This window comes from Crassostrea angulata, chromosome 5 (genome assembly GCF_025612915.1).
Source record: "Crassostrea angulata isolate pt1a10 chromosome 5, ASM2561291v2, whole genome shotgun sequence".
In the NCBI taxonomy this organism is placed as follows: domain Eukaryota; kingdom Metazoa; phylum Mollusca; class Bivalvia; order Ostreida; family Ostreidae; genus Magallana; species Magallana angulata.
Genome location: NC_069115.1, coordinates 20240645 through 20258517, shown reverse-complemented (window position 1 = coordinate 20258517; position 17873 = coordinate 20240645). Strand labels below are relative to the sequence as shown.

At 35.1% G+C, this 17873-nt stretch overlaps 2 protein-coding genes across 5 annotated transcripts in view; one reads left to right on the top strand and one right to left on the bottom strand.

The window, feature by feature from the left end:
- LOC128184690 (connector enhancer of kinase suppressor of ras 2-like) overlaps positions 1-6424 on the bottom strand; it is a 43187-nt gene extending 36763 nt beyond the window's left edge. For all 3 annotated transcript variants that reach the window (XM_052854261.1, XM_052854259.1, XM_052854260.1), the window contains exons 1-8: positions 6201-6424; positions 4768-4931; positions 3907-4133; positions 3178-3307; positions 2693-2809; positions 2206-2265; positions 1753-1821; positions 267-535 (exon numbers count right to left, since the gene is read on the bottom strand). In XM_052854261.1, the coding sequence (XP_052710221.1) occupies positions 267-535; positions 1753-1821; positions 2206-2265; positions 2693-2809; positions 3178-3307; positions 3907-4133; positions 4768-4931; positions 6201-6273 (1109 nt within the window). In that variant the 5' untranslated portion in view covers positions 6274-6424. The remainder of the gene's footprint in view (positions 1-266; positions 536-1752; positions 1822-2205; positions 2266-2692; positions 2810-3177; positions 3308-3906; positions 4134-4767; positions 4932-6200) is intronic.
- A 74-nt stretch (positions 6425-6498) lies between these two features.
- Positions 6499-17824, top strand: LOC128184697 (calcium-responsive transcription factor-like). 2 transcript variants are annotated; one of them, XM_052854268.1, is made up of 12 exons: positions 6499-6587; positions 7769-7944; positions 8295-8531; positions 9446-9576; positions 9883-10072; positions 11283-11376; positions 12104-12241; positions 13990-14178; positions 14616-14766; positions 15449-15593; positions 16059-16198; positions 16551-17824. In XM_052854268.1, the coding sequence occupies exons 2-12, from the start codon at positions 7776-7778 to the stop codon at positions 16956-16958; spliced, it is 1992 nt and encodes a 663-aa protein (XP_052710228.1). In that variant the 5' UTR covers positions 6499-6587; positions 7769-7775; the 3' UTR covers positions 16959-17824. The 2 variants fall into 2 exon arrangements, with proteins under 2 accessions (XP_052710228.1, XP_052710229.1); XM_052854269.1 differs by lacking the exon at positions 6499-6587 and adding an exon at positions 6595-6740.
- The last annotated feature ends 49 nt before the right edge of the window (positions 17825-17873 follow it).

Sequence of the window (17873 nt, the reverse complement as noted above, 5' to 3'; positions counted from 1 at the left end):
CCTTTATATTAAGTAGATCTAGCATTTCATAGTAACAAAAAAAAAACCAAGAGGCCCATGGGCCACATCGTAAAATTTTTACACTCTGATGGAAGGGAATATACAATGTAATAAATTTTGTGTTGAGTCAGATTTGATGATCAGCACCTGGCAAAAAGACATAATCCGACCCTTTGGATCAATTTACTGTCATCATGATGATAACATTTACCGTCATGATAATAAACAATTATGTAATAAAAAAAAGAAGACTTCAGACGACCTACCGTGGTGTATAGAGATCTTCTGAGGGCACCGAGCTGACAAACTCCTGCAGGGAGGGCCTGGGCTGCTTGTTGTGCTCCCCCTCCCTGGAGCGCCTCTTCTTGGAGGGCAGGGTGTTGACCTGTGGCTGCAGGAGGTTGGTGTTCTGGTGGCGCTTGTTTGGCAGCTGACCGTACGGACTGATGTGGTGGGGCCGCTTCTTCAGCAGCAGGTGGACCTCTTTTGGTTTCTCTTTCAGGGTGTCCACCAGACGTTGAAGCTGCCACCCAACCTACAAATAATTATTTTATACAATATCAATCTAAGTTATATGATGGCATGCTATTATTTTTACATGCTTTGAAATGTATTGTCTGTTTCTTTAATTGCATTTATGGAAAAAATGTTACTATAAATGTTCTCTTATTGTCATACTGTGGTATCATCAATATTTGCTGAATATCAGTTTTCATGGATTTCATTAACAGTTTTGTTTATCCCTGATATTAGATGTTCATTGAAGTGCAATTTCTTTTAACATTTTATATTGATAAGATCGTTGGCCATGAATCTACGTATCCTTGAAACTGTGATATTCACTTTATCCGCAAAAATTGACACCCAAGAATATTAATGAAACTACAACAAGCATATTGCTTTTTTAACATGATATGTATACGCATAAACCATTGTTTACTCTATGTCAGAGACTCGCCACTCTCTTCCTGTTGTGCCTAAAATTTTATGTACCTATCCACTTTTTTGAATGTGAGATGCATATCAGTGTTTTCTGGTTGTGAGGAACCTACCACTGTTTACTGGTTGTGAGATACCTACCAGTTTTATGGTTTAAGATATTATCCACTGTTTTCTGGTTGTGTGATAAGATATTTACCACTATTTTCTGGTTGCAAGACATTTACCACTGTGTCTAGTTGTAATATACCTACCACATTTTCCTGGTTGTGAAATATCTACAATGTACCACTGCTTTCTGGTTGTGAGATATCTACCACTGTTTTCTGGTTTTGAGATACCTTCTAGTGTTTTCTGGCTGCAAGACATCTACAACTGTTTTCTGGTTGTGAGATACCTACCACTACTTTCTGGTTGTGAGATACCTACCACTGCTTTCTGGTTGTGAGATACCTACCACTGCTTTCTGGTTGTGAGATACCTACCACTGTTTTCTGGTTGTGAGATACCTACCACTGTTTTCTGGTTGTGAGATACCTACCACTGTTTTCTGGTTGTGAGATATTTACCTGTCCACTGTTTTCTGGTTGTGAGATATCTACCACTGTTTTCTGGTTGTGAGATATCTACCTGTCCACTGTTTTCTGGTTGTGATATACCTACCACTGTTTTCTGGTTGTGAGATATTTACCTGTCCACTGTTTTCTGGTTGTGAGATATCTACCACTGTTTTCTGGTTGTGAGATATCTACCTGTCCACTGTTTTCTGGTTGTGAGATACCTACCACTGTTTTCTGGTTGTGAGATACCTACCACTGTTTTCTGGTCCACCTGTACCACTTCATCCCCTTTCTCTATCTTTCCACACAAATCTGCTGGTGACTGTAAAGGAATAAATACTAAACATTTTCACATGAACTTGATTAATGTGAGTTTCAAACATGCACCACCAAACATTTTAAGGAAGTGTATATGCAGTTGCTTCCATCGTTAAACATTTAATCTTGACACTTTACAAATAAAATACTAATTTCATTTTTGATCCTGAATTTGACCTTTACCATATCATAATGTATCTTGTCCTTGATCCCTGACAATCAAATTTCTGACCTTCACACCATGTTATGTGTTTATCATTAAAGTTATGTTACATATTTTTGCTAGCCAAGGGTTTTCAGTTCATTCTGGGGAGTGGAGTAATTTAAGCTGAAAACCCTTGGTTAGCAAAGATGTATTAAATCAAGAATTAGACCATACGATTCTTACCCTGCCTCTGATATCCCCAATTACATGGACACCGTAGTATGCCGAGTGTATCGTCATTCCCTGGAAATAGATATCTCTAAGTGAATCGTCTTATGTATCCCTAGTATTTGATATTAAAGATCAAATTAAACTGCATTTTTTATATAATACAGATGTCCATATTGACAACTTCGCTTTTTTACCCAATGGCAGGCAATTACATGTGGTATCAATATTAGTACTAATATTTATGATATTACTAATGGGTTTGTTACCAACAGTTACTGTCTACGAAAATATGTTGGGCTGTTAAAAACCATAGAAAGTGACTCAATTAAGATTAAACATTACAGCTGACATATGGTTGTCTATAATTTTGTGCTTGTTGTCTATATAGATATAGACAGCAATCATGGGACATGTTTTATCCAGTTACATTGTTTTGTACTAGTTTGAGAGAAAACAAAAGAGAATTCTCTGGATACTATATGATGAGGTGTTAATTTACCAGTTCCTCCCCTGGTTTCTTGCGGATGGTTGTGTGCTCCAGGGAGGCGGGTTGTATGGACAAAGTCTCGGAATTGCTGACCACCAAACCATCACAGTAGTCAGCCAGCATGTGACACTACAAGAATGAAACAGGTGTCAAATCAATGATACATCTCAGAGAGAGAGAGAGAGATAAAGAGAGAGACAGACAGACTAAGAGAGAGACAGACAGGCAGAGATAGAAACAGAGACAGAGAGAGAGATTTCTACAAATATGGTGACTCAAAAATTTTTTATGTGAACACTGCAGAGTTTATGGATTCAGATAAAAATGCAAAACTCAATATCCAGTACTGATACTGTATTCATTTTTTTTTTAGTCTTAATAAGTTGGATTCCAAAATAGGACTATGACTGTTTTACAATAATAATCTATTAAAAACACAGACTCCAACTTTAAAATTACCAGGAAAAATAGGGGAAGAAAATGTTTTTTGTACATACTGCAGTAGATATCTTTTCCTCTGGGTTGGAATCCGTTGTGTCTTTCTGACATGCAGATATCAGATCTATACCGAGCTTCACCAGGGTGTTACGCAGCAAAATCATGTCGTATATTCTGTCAAAGGGTGCTCTGTGTCAAAAAGATTAAAATAAAATTTCAATAACTTTATCAAATATAACTTTAAATGTTTTTCAAAAAGTTGAAGTATATACAATGTAAAATATATACGTAAACTAGATTAGTTTCCTAATCAATGTTTTTTAGTTACAGTAAAATTCTTAAAAGTCAAATGATGGACTGCACCTATAACATGCATATTCAACATTAAGATGTAGTTGTAGTCGACTACAGATATAATGTTACGTATGAGTTTCGCAAAGTGAAATTCCCCATCACTTCCTCAAAAAAATTTTAATTTTAATTTGATATACCCCTAGTACATAACATGCTTACATTGTACTAATACTAGAAGTATATATCTATAAACAAATGACTGTCCACTAGTAAAACAGAGATTGCACAATAGGAACTCATTTTCAATTGGTAATCAAAAACTCTTAAATAATATAAGTACTATATATTATATATTACTTTATTTTTTTTCCTGGTAACAAAACATAATAACTAGGATACATTTATGTACTAAAACAACAAATAAAGTGTATGATCTGCTCATTTCAAAGGGAGATAATCCGCTGATTATTTTTCCATACTTTCCAAACTTTTACCTGTCCAGCCATTGAATGACACACTTCAGTGTGATAATAAGGTCAGCGACTGAGGACAGGATCTCGACGGACAGCTGGTGTGGCCTTGACCTGGATGAGTGGGAGTGGTTTGCCATATTTGGGTCGTTCTCCACGTTCCGCGGCTGGACCTCATTAAACAGACTTCTGGCCTTACATCCAAGCTGCAGGGCTAGAGACTGGAGATTCTCCGTTTCATAGTCGTATCGCTGAAAAAGTACAAAATGCAAAGCATGCTATCATAAAAATCATGAAATGTTTAGAATGTCAGACATTTTATTTATTTCCGCTTGAAATAAAATTTTGAGTCACAAAGTTTAAAAAAATGGGTTTTTAAAAAAATCAAATTACATTTTCTTCTGGATCAAATTTTTGAATGCAGTGCATTCAATTATATCTATCTACATACCTTACACTGCACAAAGCTTGAATGCTTTTATATTTGACAAGCTGTACATATTAATATATAGTTTGTTCATCAAATTTCAAAAGAATTTAACTGCAGTGATAGTTTTAAAACTTAAATTGACATTTCCTTCAGAATCAACTTTTCGTACAGCAATGTAGCATATTAAATTCAATGCTACGTGTACCTCAAATACTGTCATTCTATTCTTTTGACAAACTGTATGGTAAGCTATATATATAGTTCATTAAATTTTAAGATTACCAACTGATATTTTTTTGCTCCTGATTCTGCAGTTATTATCTGAGTCAGACAGAGATTTAAGTATAGAAGTTCACTAAATACAAGTGTGCATAAAAATTACAGTGTCACAGTCTTCAGTATCTATATAGATAAGTGTACCAGACTAATCGAGAGAGAATATAAATCAATTATACCAGAGATCTGAGGAGATCGACTGCTTCCAATATCAGCTCCTGGTGACCCAGTTTACGGACGCCTATCTTCTCCAAGTCGTAATGCGTTAACATCATCAGCTTTTTGCCGTTGACGTCCTTGTCCTTGAAATGGACAACGTACTGTTGGATGACATCATCCAAGCCTGAAATTACATTGATCAGAAATCACTGTATAGATAGATGTATGATCATCTTAAATGCAGTTTATATGCAAAGATATTACAAAGTTAATTTGAGAAAAAAGACCTAACTATTGCAGTGTTGTAGAAGAAGTATTATAAATACCATACCTAAGTTTCTATTCATAAATAATTGGTTGAGAACTGATTTAAGACAATTACATGTAATAATAAAAATGTAAGTTTTGTAAAAAAAAAAATACATAAATAATATTTTCAATCAATTATATCATGATAAAGAAAAGAGTTGCAGGTTATCTATATATACATGTAACAATAAATCCAAAAGCATTCAAGGCTGCTTCGATTAAATGAATGCTAATAGCAGTTGATTGAATATTGGAAATAATTACCTAACCAAAGGGATTTTGTTGTTTTATTACAAATTAGATATTTTCATCTATTTTGTATGACTGTGTATTCCGTTTTTCTTAACTTTTCAAAATTAATTCACATCAACTGAACTGCCAGTCAATATATAGACTGCGCATGATCTATCATACATATAAGGCCGTCGGTCAATAGACTGTGATCTAATGGACCAGCAATGTTTTTCAAATGCGGGTCTGTTAAGGCTTTCCGATTGATTTTACAAGTCACCTGTCTGTACGACATACGATATGACATCATGATTTGACGTCACAATCTGCAGCATTTAGATAGTTCTCAGGGAATGTAACATATATAATGTACGTTATAAGTGAATTTTATTGAACATTAATAAAAACGCTTATTTCCTTTACATAGAACCTGTTTTTAATATACTAGTGATACCAAATCCAATATTAATTTTTATCAATATTGAATATCAAATGATCCCTTTGAATAGGTAACAATTAAAACACACCGAGTAGTTCCCTGTTAACGGCCTCGGACAATAGAACACACTGAGCTGTTCCTAATCAGAGATTCCTCTTACTCTAATCCCCACTTTTTGTCGTGACGTGTGGGGGTGGGGAGAGGGGAGACACGTCGCAATATACAATCGGGGGTTAGAGTCAGAGGAATATCGGATTAAGCTGTTCCAAGCACCTCGGGGAAAATATTCTGGTTTAATGATTGCTTAAGCATTAAATAAGTGTATACTGTAGGATGAAATTGAAAAACATATTTAATTACAAATGCAGCCCTGTTTTAATTTACCGGTGTAACTGTCATCAAATATGATCAGATGATAATGAATATCCTACACTCATGTACTCATGTATCAGTGCAAAAATAAAATTGCCTTACCTTTCAGCCAGTCGGAAACGTGATTCGATGACCAATTTTCAAAATGAAGGTTGTTGACTAAACTTGCTGACATTTTGTAGCCTAATCAAAACCCAGCATGTAAATAAAGTGACATCACACAGCAATGTTTACAATTTTCTTTAACACTTCCGGGTAAACAGGCATGCTATTTTTGAAAAGTATTGCAGCGACCAAGAATTGACAATTTAAATCTAAAATACTGAATTATCTTTTTTTTAAATTAAGTATTTTAATTGTCACAATTTCAAAAAAGACTTGTAGACTTTTGGCCAGGCGATGTGTTTTCATGTGAACATGTGAAAAAATGTGCGCATGCGTGCAATGAAAACGCCATTTTGGTCGAAGACGAGGTCGTACGATTTCGAGGTTGGTGACTCGTTTTCACACCCTTCTGCCTCTTTTTGCTTTCCCCGCTAAATAAAAACCAAAACAAACCGTCAAAACACATGTTATGTCTGAATAATGGTTTGCTGCACTATGAATGCGTTAGATAGCTTTAGAGAAATATGGATATGGAATGTTAGCATATTTTGTGTTAAAATTATATGGTTTTTCCCTTTGTTTTGCCTTGTTTATAAGGATTGAGGCTTTATTCGCTCTGATTGTTTATATACTTGAAACTTATGCGATTTCATGACTGATATCATGAAGTCTGTAACTTTTTCATTTTTAATTTACCGGGTAATGTAATAAATTTTATTGTACATGTGATAACCACCATGGAATGATACAATTGGATAAGGAAGTAATTACTCTGAACAGTCTGTAAATTATGGGATATTATTAATATCCTAAATGCATGGAGATATTTCTGAACAGCTAAATTTTAAAGTTATTCACAGGGATTTGACTCAATTTGAGCAACAGAAAAGGGGTTATATAATTTAATTTTAAACAATACACAGCCTTTAATTATTTTGTTGTTGCTTTATCATATTAATTCTTTGATGTCTGCAATTTTATCCATAAAACAATGTAAACATTAACCTGTGAGCTTCGCGAGCAGCGCTTCGCTAGGAAAGGTTAGTGATTACATTCTTTTATGAATGAAATTGCCAACTCCTTTGATAAATTAAGTCAAATTCCTGTGTGGCTCGACATTACAATTTTGGCAAAGTATTGGATAAAACCTTGCAAATTAATGCATAAAAAAACCCAACTCCTAGCAAACAAATTGTCTGTACTCATACTGTTTGGGTTATTAATTGTACTATCCCTTCATCATGTTAATAGAGGATGAAGATTTTGTCATTCAGCGATCGACCTATAAGACAGCTAGACACTCGATCAGAAAAGATTTTTAACTAAACTTGCCCAAAACCAAGTGTCACAAAATTAGCAATAATTATAAATACATGTAAAGTATTGAGTATACAAAATGGTGAGTTTTTATTTCAAGAAATGGTATGCGTGCAGTGGCAATTAGGACTTAGAGGACCTAGACCAATACTGAATGAATTTCTCTGTTTTTATACATTAAACAAACATAAAATGACCAATAAATTAATAAAGTGCATGTGTATCATGATATTATTTTTTTTTTCAAGCTTCAAAATGGTGGATTGTTTAGACCTGGTGACCTCAGCCTCAGAGGTCATCAATACAGTTACCATGGTATCGAACGCAGACAACGATGACATCATAACAATAGAACCTACCTTGAAGGATGACCTAAGTGACGAGATGGTGGTGAACGCAGAGACAGGATTGGCTGTAACCTCAAGTATGATCACAATATTTAATGAAAACGAGTTCTTAATTGTTAAAGAAAAATTCATAAATTTTTAATATGTTAATACATGTACATAACTGGCAGAGGACCCAATCTGAAATGTTGCAATTATCTGCTTGAAGAAGTAACTAGTAATAATTCAATTTTACTTGTCTTTCTCAGGAAAGCTAGACATGTATTTAACTTTAATCTAGTATGTAGCTAATTAAAAAAGTACATGTACAAACAAGTACATACATGTATTTTTGAATTGAAACTAGATGCATTTATGAATTGCATTGAATTATAGAATTGAACACCATAAGGTGAACAGATATTGATCCTCTCCCTAACTGTTGTAGTGACCCCCAGTCTGGCCAACCCCACGATACAGGGGCTGCTCTCCTCCCCAGCAGGCCTCTCGCTGCCCAGCGGGCAGATACTGACCACTGATGGGATACAGATCATTGCGGTCAACGGGGCGGGGGACCTGTCCAGGGAGGGACAGATCTGGCAGGTGCTCCACCCAGACATGACCATCATTGCTGTCAACAACGACCAGACTTTTGAGATCGAACCTAAGCAGGAGGATAAATTGGGTATATGTCTTTAAAGCTGAATGTTCGTTTCAGTCGTAAAATAGGCACTGTTCGCCCTATTTCTCTTTCATCACCGCTGTCCCTACAACCGCTATATAAGCAGCAGACGTCTTAATAGTTTAATGTATTTTGCTGTAGATGTTTCACATGTGTGGACGCGTACATCTTACCTTGCAGTTTTACTCAGTCGCAATGAAATTATCAAGTTTTATGCACTTTTATTAAGCCAGGAGAATACTAGCATCAAATGAGCAGGTCATTTTTTTTTAACAAACAGAATATGCACATAAAATAAGAAATATTTAATAAATGCATAAAATCCAGAAACGACATACTACCCTTCGGCCATGAGCTTCAGGTGTGCAAGTCAAAGAGTTTATATACCTGTGTGATAATGCCTATTTACTAGTGGTGTTCTGAATTAAGTCTTAGAATGATAATAATGAAAATTTAATCGAATAAATTCATTAAGTCTCAAGAAAGTTAAGACTGAAAAATAAAGTTGGTATGTCTTTTATATTTAATCAAAATTATTAGAGAAATCACCTTCGTATGATGAAACATCAGTTGAAAAAATTGTTTGAGAAGAGGATGTAATTACTGGATCCTACTATTTTTTCAAATAATTTGTCATAGAGACAGAATGATAATATAACATATATTGAACATGATATGCAACAAGAAATGAATTTTAAATCAAATATAAAATTTTGATTATGTATTTTTTTTTATCTTTAAATTTTTTTTTTATTTGAATTACAAGTACTATTCTTCTGTATAGCCTCAGTTAGTAGTTGTATAATATTTCAGCCATCTTAGTATATGTACCGGGTAATGGTAGACAAGTGTTATGCTACTTGTTTAATTACACGTGGAAGTACCTGTATAATTAACTCTTCCCTTGTATGTTACAGTTGACACAGAAATGGAGGAAGCAGACAGTCGGAGTTCAGGGATAGGATCTCTGCAGGACAGGCTAACTCTAAACACGGAGATCCTCCCGCCGGACACCCCAGTGTGGGCCCAGAGATTGAACAAGTGCCAGGTCAGTCCCACTGACTGTTACATGTACTGATCGTACAAGTGTGGATCTTTTTGACTCTTATTGCTTAACAGCTCACATATACGTATATATATACTTTAGATTTTTTAGGGTACCTTTATAGTGAGAAAAGAAATCTATCGAAATGTAATTGTTTTATTTCGTTTTAATTTCATTTCGCATTTTAAAATGTACCCAAATTTTGAGACCTGTTAAGCAAATGTCAACATTTTACATTATTATCAACAATAAATTTTTTTATTCACCAATTTATGTTGATAAAAAGTCCCCTTTTTTTGTTTTTGTTAGAAAATAGGTGACTACTATAGAGGATATGTGGACTCAGAGGTTGACCTTGACCTTTTGTTGACCCATCACAGGCAGCACACGGCTAGTTTCTGGGGCACACGACAGTCACCTTGCCCGGCCAAACCGTCCACACGACTGATGTGGAGGTCACAGTACGTCCCGTTTGACGGAGTCCCATTTATGAATCTAGGTATACGATTTCAAAATAAGTAAGATGTGTAATATGACAGGATGTGATAAATATGTACATAGTAATGCCATCAAAATTTAATTCCTTGGTTCTCAGGGCCTAGCATTGCAGTTATTTAAACTTAATTATAACAGAATGCAAATGGCTGCCGAATCTAGTTACAAAGGTGGTGATCATGTTATGATTGCGACAGCAATAGTTTTAGTTTTGGTATATGAAGAATATGAAGAAGAACATAGTTTAACCTTAAATGCTTATAGAAGGAGAGTTCTTGTAGCTTGTACTATACTAAATATCCCATCATGCTTATACACAGGGCTTTCTCAAGCCTCGTAGGTGTGATGTTTTATGAAGAACATAATGACTTGTTTATTTCTTTTAGTTTGAGCTAATTAATCTAAGACCTAAACATTCATTACAAGGGAAAAATTTATTTGCTTTACAACATCATTTTTTCAGGATTTTTTATAAGAATTGCACAAACCTCATCCTATTATTATGATATATAATAAAGAAAATAAGATCACCGCCTGATCGCATTTGTTTTTGGAAATATTGGCCGGAGAACCAAGAGATTAATTTTTTATGGCCTATTAAGATGTGAAATGTGTGACACTAGGTTGTTTGTATATACATATCATATATCATAAGACACTAGAAAAGAAATGCCATCAGTTTACTTTGATAAATATATTCTTCTCAAAGTAGGGCTTTACTAGATTTAACTTTTCAACCCTTTATGAAATGTTGTGTTTAGAAAGAGATATTACAGATTAAATCATTAAAGGACAGATAACTCTTGCTGAGTCATGTCTGATATTTCAGGCATTGTTGAAATATTTAACATGGCTATAAACCCTTATAACAAATTGATAAAGTTTACAGACTATCAAAATACAATGCACTGTCAGTTGATAATCTTAGATAAATTTTTAAGTTCTTAGAAATACAGTGCACTAGCTGCAGGATTGTAGCTCCCGATCTGAAAAAAAATCGAATGGACGACCTGGGAGTTACAGTGCCACCCATTGAAAAAATTGTGTATTAATTTATTTCGCACAAAAATGTGCGCTAGTTTTGGACTGATTTTCCTTATTTATAAACAAATTCTGTGAAAACAATTAGTACCAATAAATTCTCCATGCAATTTACTACACGTACTGATGTTGTCAAATTGTAAGAAATGCAGCACAGATGAATGAATTTTCAGGTAGTCGAGCTGTCGTCATGGAGTGTCAGTTTGGTCCAAGACGTAAGGGAAATGTGAAACACACGAGCGAATACAAGCAGACCTGTCCGGCAAGGTAACAGAGCTTGTCACATGACAATTAGGGTACTGAGGAACCATTTGAATTCATGGGAACCAGTTTTTGTAGATTGTCTGTTTTTTGCCTAGTCAAGGGGTTGTAATTTCGTGGATGCATCCGTTTTCAGTTTCAGAAAGATAACTAACCCTTTCAAATTTTGTTTTTTGTCGAGGATGTAAATTCATGGGGGAGGGCTACCAAAGGAAATTTATATACCTCAAGTTCTATTGATTCCACAGCATCTGTCTTAGTGAATCAGAACAAAGACTAGTTAAGTGATGAAATTAGGAATCATTCTTTGAGTGTTATGAAGTGATCAAATACTGTTGGGGCGTTATCAAGTCCAAGAAAGCATGAAGGACTTCATGATGTATTTGATCTTGCTTGGCTGTATTTAATCATCACCTCATAATACTCAAGGAATGATTTCTCATTCAAAACTTATACTTGTATAACTTTCACCATTTCTTCAATTAATATTGCGTAATTGACAGTTGTAAAGTTATAAGGGAAATTGTAATGTTTATTCATAAATTTAAAACTATAAATTCATTATGATGATGTATACCAAACGTAATTTCATGTAATAAATATAAAATATTTTGAAAACTCTTTTAGTAATTCAGTTAAACGTTTATACTACTGTGTGAATTTGTCATGAAGCAGTTTTATGTGTGTGTTTTTAGTTGATTGAAGTATATTTAACACCATGATAATATTTCAGGATATACATAAAGAAGGTGAAGAAATTCCCAGAATTTGCTGTTGATGTTAACCAGGATAAAAAGTCACTAAAAACTGCCATGGATAATGCCTTCCATCAATTAAAGGTTCTAGGGACCAATGAAATTGGAAAGGAGTTGTAAGTATTACTGTAGTCAGAACAAAACTTTAGTCATTACATTTTTTAAAAATATATACGTTTGTACTTATTATTATACCCCCCTCAAACAAAGTTTGGGAGGGTATATAGGAATCACCTTGTCCGTCCGTCCGTCTGTCCGTCTGTCTGTCTGTCTGTCCGTCTGTCTGTGCAATCGTGTCCGGTCCATATCTATCTTATGGAGAAACATTAGAAGTTCTTACTTCACACAAAGTTTGCTTATGACCTAAGGGTGTGTCATGACCTTGACCCAAAGTCATTTGGGCAAGGTCAAGGTCACTGGCAGAAAAAATGCAAAATTCGTGTCCGGTCCATATTTTTCTTATGGAGAAACATTGGAGGTTCTTACTTCACACAAAGATTGCTTATGACCTAAGGGTGTGTCATGACCATGACCTAAGGTCATTCAGGCAATGTCAAGGTCACTGGCAGAAAAAATGCAAAATTCGTGTCCGGTCCATATCTTATGGAGAAATATTGGAAGTTCTTACTTCACACAGAGATTGCTTATGACCTAAGGGTGTGTTTTGACCTTGACCCAAGGTCATTCGGGCAAGGTCAAGGTCACTGGCAGAAAAAAAGCAAAATTCGTGTCCGGTCCATATCTTCCTTATGGAGAAGCATTGAATCAAATTTTGCTTATGACGTAAGGGTGTGTCATGACCTTGACCCAAGGTCAATTGAGGAAGTTTAAGGTCATTGTTTCGAAAATGTTGAATTTTGTCTGTGTCATTTCTTGTATTAATGGAAATATTAGAAGTTAAAATTTGACACAAAGCTTGCTCTTCTCAGGCCACATAAAATTATTTTTAGATTTTCATCCCTGTTTCTCTGAAAATGGCCTGCCCCAATGAAATTTTTATTTTGAAAGAAAAATGTGTGGAAAAAAAATTTCGGAAAAATCGGGCTCAGTATACCAATAATTCAAATTGTTTAAATATTAAATGGCTGATTGACATGTGGATTTCGTTTGATTCGAGTTTGATTTGAGTCATGGTTGTTAAAGGAAGGATGCAAATGTCCTCATGCATTAACAGTTAACTTAAAATAAAATGGAATTAAAGGATAGAAATTGGTTTGTTTACTCCTATTAGCATTAACAGTTTTAAAAAATAGAGCAGATGTTATTTATAGAAAATTGCAGTGAAATAGATTCATCCAATATTTTCTATAATAGCAAAAATACATGCGTTATGATTTTTTTCTTAGCGGGGGGTATCAATTGTGAGCTTGCTCACAGTACCTCTAGTTAAATACATTTATAACAATTGATTGAGGTAAAACGTAATTATCAACAGTAAAAACGTTTGAATAATATGAAAGCAAATTCGATATGTATTAATTTGAAGGACCATTCTTGTAGTTCAAAAACATTTATAAGTTCATTTTCTGAACATGGTTTTACATTCTCTTCACAAGATAATCTCTATCCGGAAATTTTTGCGATTATCCAATTTTCGCTTTTTTCATTGCAAAATATTTAATATGCAAAAATTATGTCTTGTATTGTCTGCTATAAGAAACTTTTTAAATCACAGAAAATGACTATAACACCCAGTTACATTAACATTCTGTTAACATGATGTCCAGTTACTTAATCTATACAGGATGTCCTAGTAACATTCTCTTTTACAATAAATTACATCCAATTACTTTCTGTATACAGAGAATCACAATTATGTTCTCTGTACAAGGTATTAAACCCAGTTACATTCTCTCTTTGCAAGGTTCTACATCCAGTTACCCACAGAGGACGCTCATGAGTTTCATGCGGAGCTGCCAGCAGAGCCAGCCCCGGTGGTGAACCCCGAACCAGACACCCTCAAAGAGAGGCTAGACCCAAGAGTCCGACAGAAGATCCGCGAGTTAGTGGCAGCTGGGGAATGTAATGTGTATGCTGTCCGCAAACAGTTACGGTAAGAGTTCGTGAGAATTTTTTTAAAATTAAATGTGGCTGTTTAATCCTCAGGGTTGTCTCTAAGACTCGGGAGGCGGGGAATTCCCCCGTCTATAATGCCTCAATTAATACCCGGCTATTTTTGCATTTCAAACACAATGTAACTATAAGCAAGACCCCCCGACCCCCTTCTACTTTTTCATTTCCTCCTACAACTTCAGTTTTTAGAGACAACCCTGAATCCTTCTCTCTCTCTCTCTCTCTCTCTCTCTCTCTCTCTCTCTCTCTCTGTGCACTCTAAACAATATCAAATATGTACTTGTCATTGAAGAACCTATATCTCTAAGGTTCTATACATATTTATATCGTTACATATTTTTCAATGCAGTCATTTGTCTTTACGATATAAAATATGTCCTTGTCATTACGATATAAAATATGTCCTTGTCATTACAGAACCTACGTGTCCAAGGTACTGTACATGGGCACCGAGGTCCCAGAGAGACACGACCTGACCCTGTTCCCCACGGTCAACGACCTAAAGAACCAGATCCACCAAGCCATGGTGGACGTAGAGAATGGCACGCTGGCCGTAACTAGTCCCCAGGTATACTGGTACACTCTTGGTCTAAAGGTGGGGTCACATGACGCAATTTGTCATCTGGTTTTCCATCGATTTTTCTTATTTGATTTGGTTTCAACTAAAATCGCTTTGTGTTACCACCTAAATTGAAAGTTGAAAGCAAAGTCTGAAAGTCAATTTAAAATTTGATTGGTACCGATTTTCATTCCACTTACTGGTGAGAAACTTCCAAAGTGACGTCACAATGACTGAAAAGGTACAACAAGCATAAATTGTTATAATGATAAAATCAATTGTAAAATTGTATCATGTGGTCACCTCAACAATGGACTTCAATTGACTTACCATAGCAACTAGCAAATTGATTTAAAATCAGATGAAAAATCTCATCATGTGACCACACATTAACTATGGGCTATTATTTATTATTTAGCAGGGTGGCAGTAACTAGTTCCCAGTTAGGGTTTTTGTTGGGTTTTTTGGGTCTTTTTTCGCATCGAGAAGAATATAAAAATTATCTAGTGAGTTCACACTGCTATTAAATGCAAAGGTCTGAATTAATACATTTGAACTCTCTTGAAAATTTTAACAAGCAATGGCATTTTGTGGATGAATTGATTTATTTATTGAAAATTTTTTTGAATATTGAGACAAAGGTCATTCTTTCCTTTTGATATATATATATTTTACATTTTGTATTGAACAGGTGAATGTGGAAATTGTCGGCCAGTCGTCATCCAGTCAGACAACAGAGTTTTCTTCGGTGGTGGACGGGTCAATGTGGTCGTCCGACGGGGTGGAACCTGTCCCAGAGACAGTGACCGTCACCCTCACCCAGAAACCAGGAGATGGTATGTATCTCAAAGCCTCATCAAACCGGGCATTTTTTATCTCAGAGTGTCATAAAATCTGTTAAAGGTAGGTATCTCGGGGTATCATTAACCAAGAGAGATTAGATATCACCCTGTCCCATTATCCAGGTGATTGTAGGAATCTATAGGCTTTTCTTTTCCAGGGATTGTATGTATATTCCAGTAACTTTTATTATGGATTAATGATGAATCATTAGAATTCATAAGTGCTGATTTTTTCGTGGAATTTTTCGGTAGCCATCTCCAAAAAATTAACATAACCAATGAATAATGTATTACAGTCTTTAGACATTATACATACAAGCAAGTCTAAATCAAACCTTTATAAAAATAAGTCAATCTACAAGATTTTTACCCACAAATTTTAATGATTCCACAGCAGTTGATGACTAGCATCTCATTGTCACAGTCAGTTTTTGAATCTGAAATTTACCTGGTTTTTAGATGGACATCATGTGATATCTCGGATAGAGACTCACCTGAGTGACGGCTCGACTCGGATCAGCACTCACCTGACCCCTGAGACTGCTCAACTTCTGTCAAGACTCCACCCCAACATGTTCCCTGCCGGCTGTCTTCTACCAGTATGTACATTTATCAATGGGTCACCATGGCATCAGAATTTTGATACCACTTGGAATTTACATATAAGTAAATTTAAAGTAAAATTAATCACATACTTGCATACACTGTGTTTAGCAATGGTTGAAGAGACATGGATGTGCATTGGATAGTTATTAGAGTAAATTGATGTTCTAAAATTTTCAATACCATAAAGTAAATGAGTAGTGGATTATTTCAGCTTTATGAAATTGATACTTCTTACAGATATATTTCCAAGAAATAACAAAGGGTAAAGAAAGTTTTTTCAATAGATAACCTTTTATTATCAGAGTATCATTTCTAATCTTGCTTCCTGCTCTTTTTTCCCTGCAGTCACAAGACTTGGACGAGGCACAGCGCTCGCTACTAGAACCCAAAACTGACGACTTTCCCCTAAAGGAGGACTCATCAGACACCCTGTGCATCGGTGCTATCCCATCATCTTCTAGTCAGAGTCCCTCCATGTTAGATGGCGCAGAGACGCACGACATCGAGTCGCTGGCGGTGATTGTGAATGGCACGGACTGCGACGGACGGACGATGATGTCGTCCATGGATCATCATGGAAGTCACTTAGACGATACATCGGACCCTCCGTCTGTCGTACATCACGCAGAGGACGAGGACAATTCCATTGAAAATCAGCTGATTAACTGTGTTGGTGTTTCCATGACGACAGACTCGGGAATTATTCTTAGCGATCCTCCTGTGTCAGAGTTTCAGCATTTACCGGATTCATAGTGCAATATTTTTGTAATAGTTTTTTTCTTTACTTCGAATTTCTTTTAAATGTTATTTTTGTTATTGTTGTAAAGCTTTATCTGTTTTATTATTTATGATTTACATTTACCTACAGGGAATAGCAGTTGTGTTATTGTAATATATCTCTCGCTTCATTATAAATTCATGATCATTGAAAATTGGTTTAACATGTACATCTTCTTAAAACATTACCATCCATTAACTGCCTATTTTAAACAAATCTCAACTACCGGTACTAGTCAATTACAGATTAAAGTAGTATTGTATGGGTACATGTGTATGAATTGCTTTAATGACTTTTAATATTTTTAAAATTGTTGAGGTCTTAATTAGCACAGGTCTGAATCTTTTCAAATCCAGTTTCTTACAATTTTAATAACTGTCACATGCAAATATTATTTTGTTATTGTTCATTCAGAGACATTTAGCTATATTTGTCAATGCATTCACTTTATATAATAACACTTTGAATGTATGTATTGAGAAACAGGGTTTCTTTCAGCTGTTGGTAAAAGTTACACTTACTATAAAGTTTTGAAGTTTACCAGACTGAGTATATAATTAAAGAAGATGAAATCGGATCATTTGAAGTACTTTTTAAGCAATCTGATAAAAATCAGGTCCTTGAATCGCTCCTTGTTTTACTATTGTCGCCGACTTTTGAAGAAAACAAATTTAATAATCTGTCGGTGTTCAAGTTCATGTGCTTTTATTAAAATGAAGCAAAGAGTTCTAAAACGATATGAAGGCAGTGCAAGGCACTAGTGTCCGAAATCTAATAAGTATTTTAGAATGCTAAAAGCCGAATCCTTTTACTTTTGTATAAATGAACGTCCAAATGAGAAGTTAGATGTATTTAATTGATTAATAGATGGTATTCTAAAGAGTATCAAA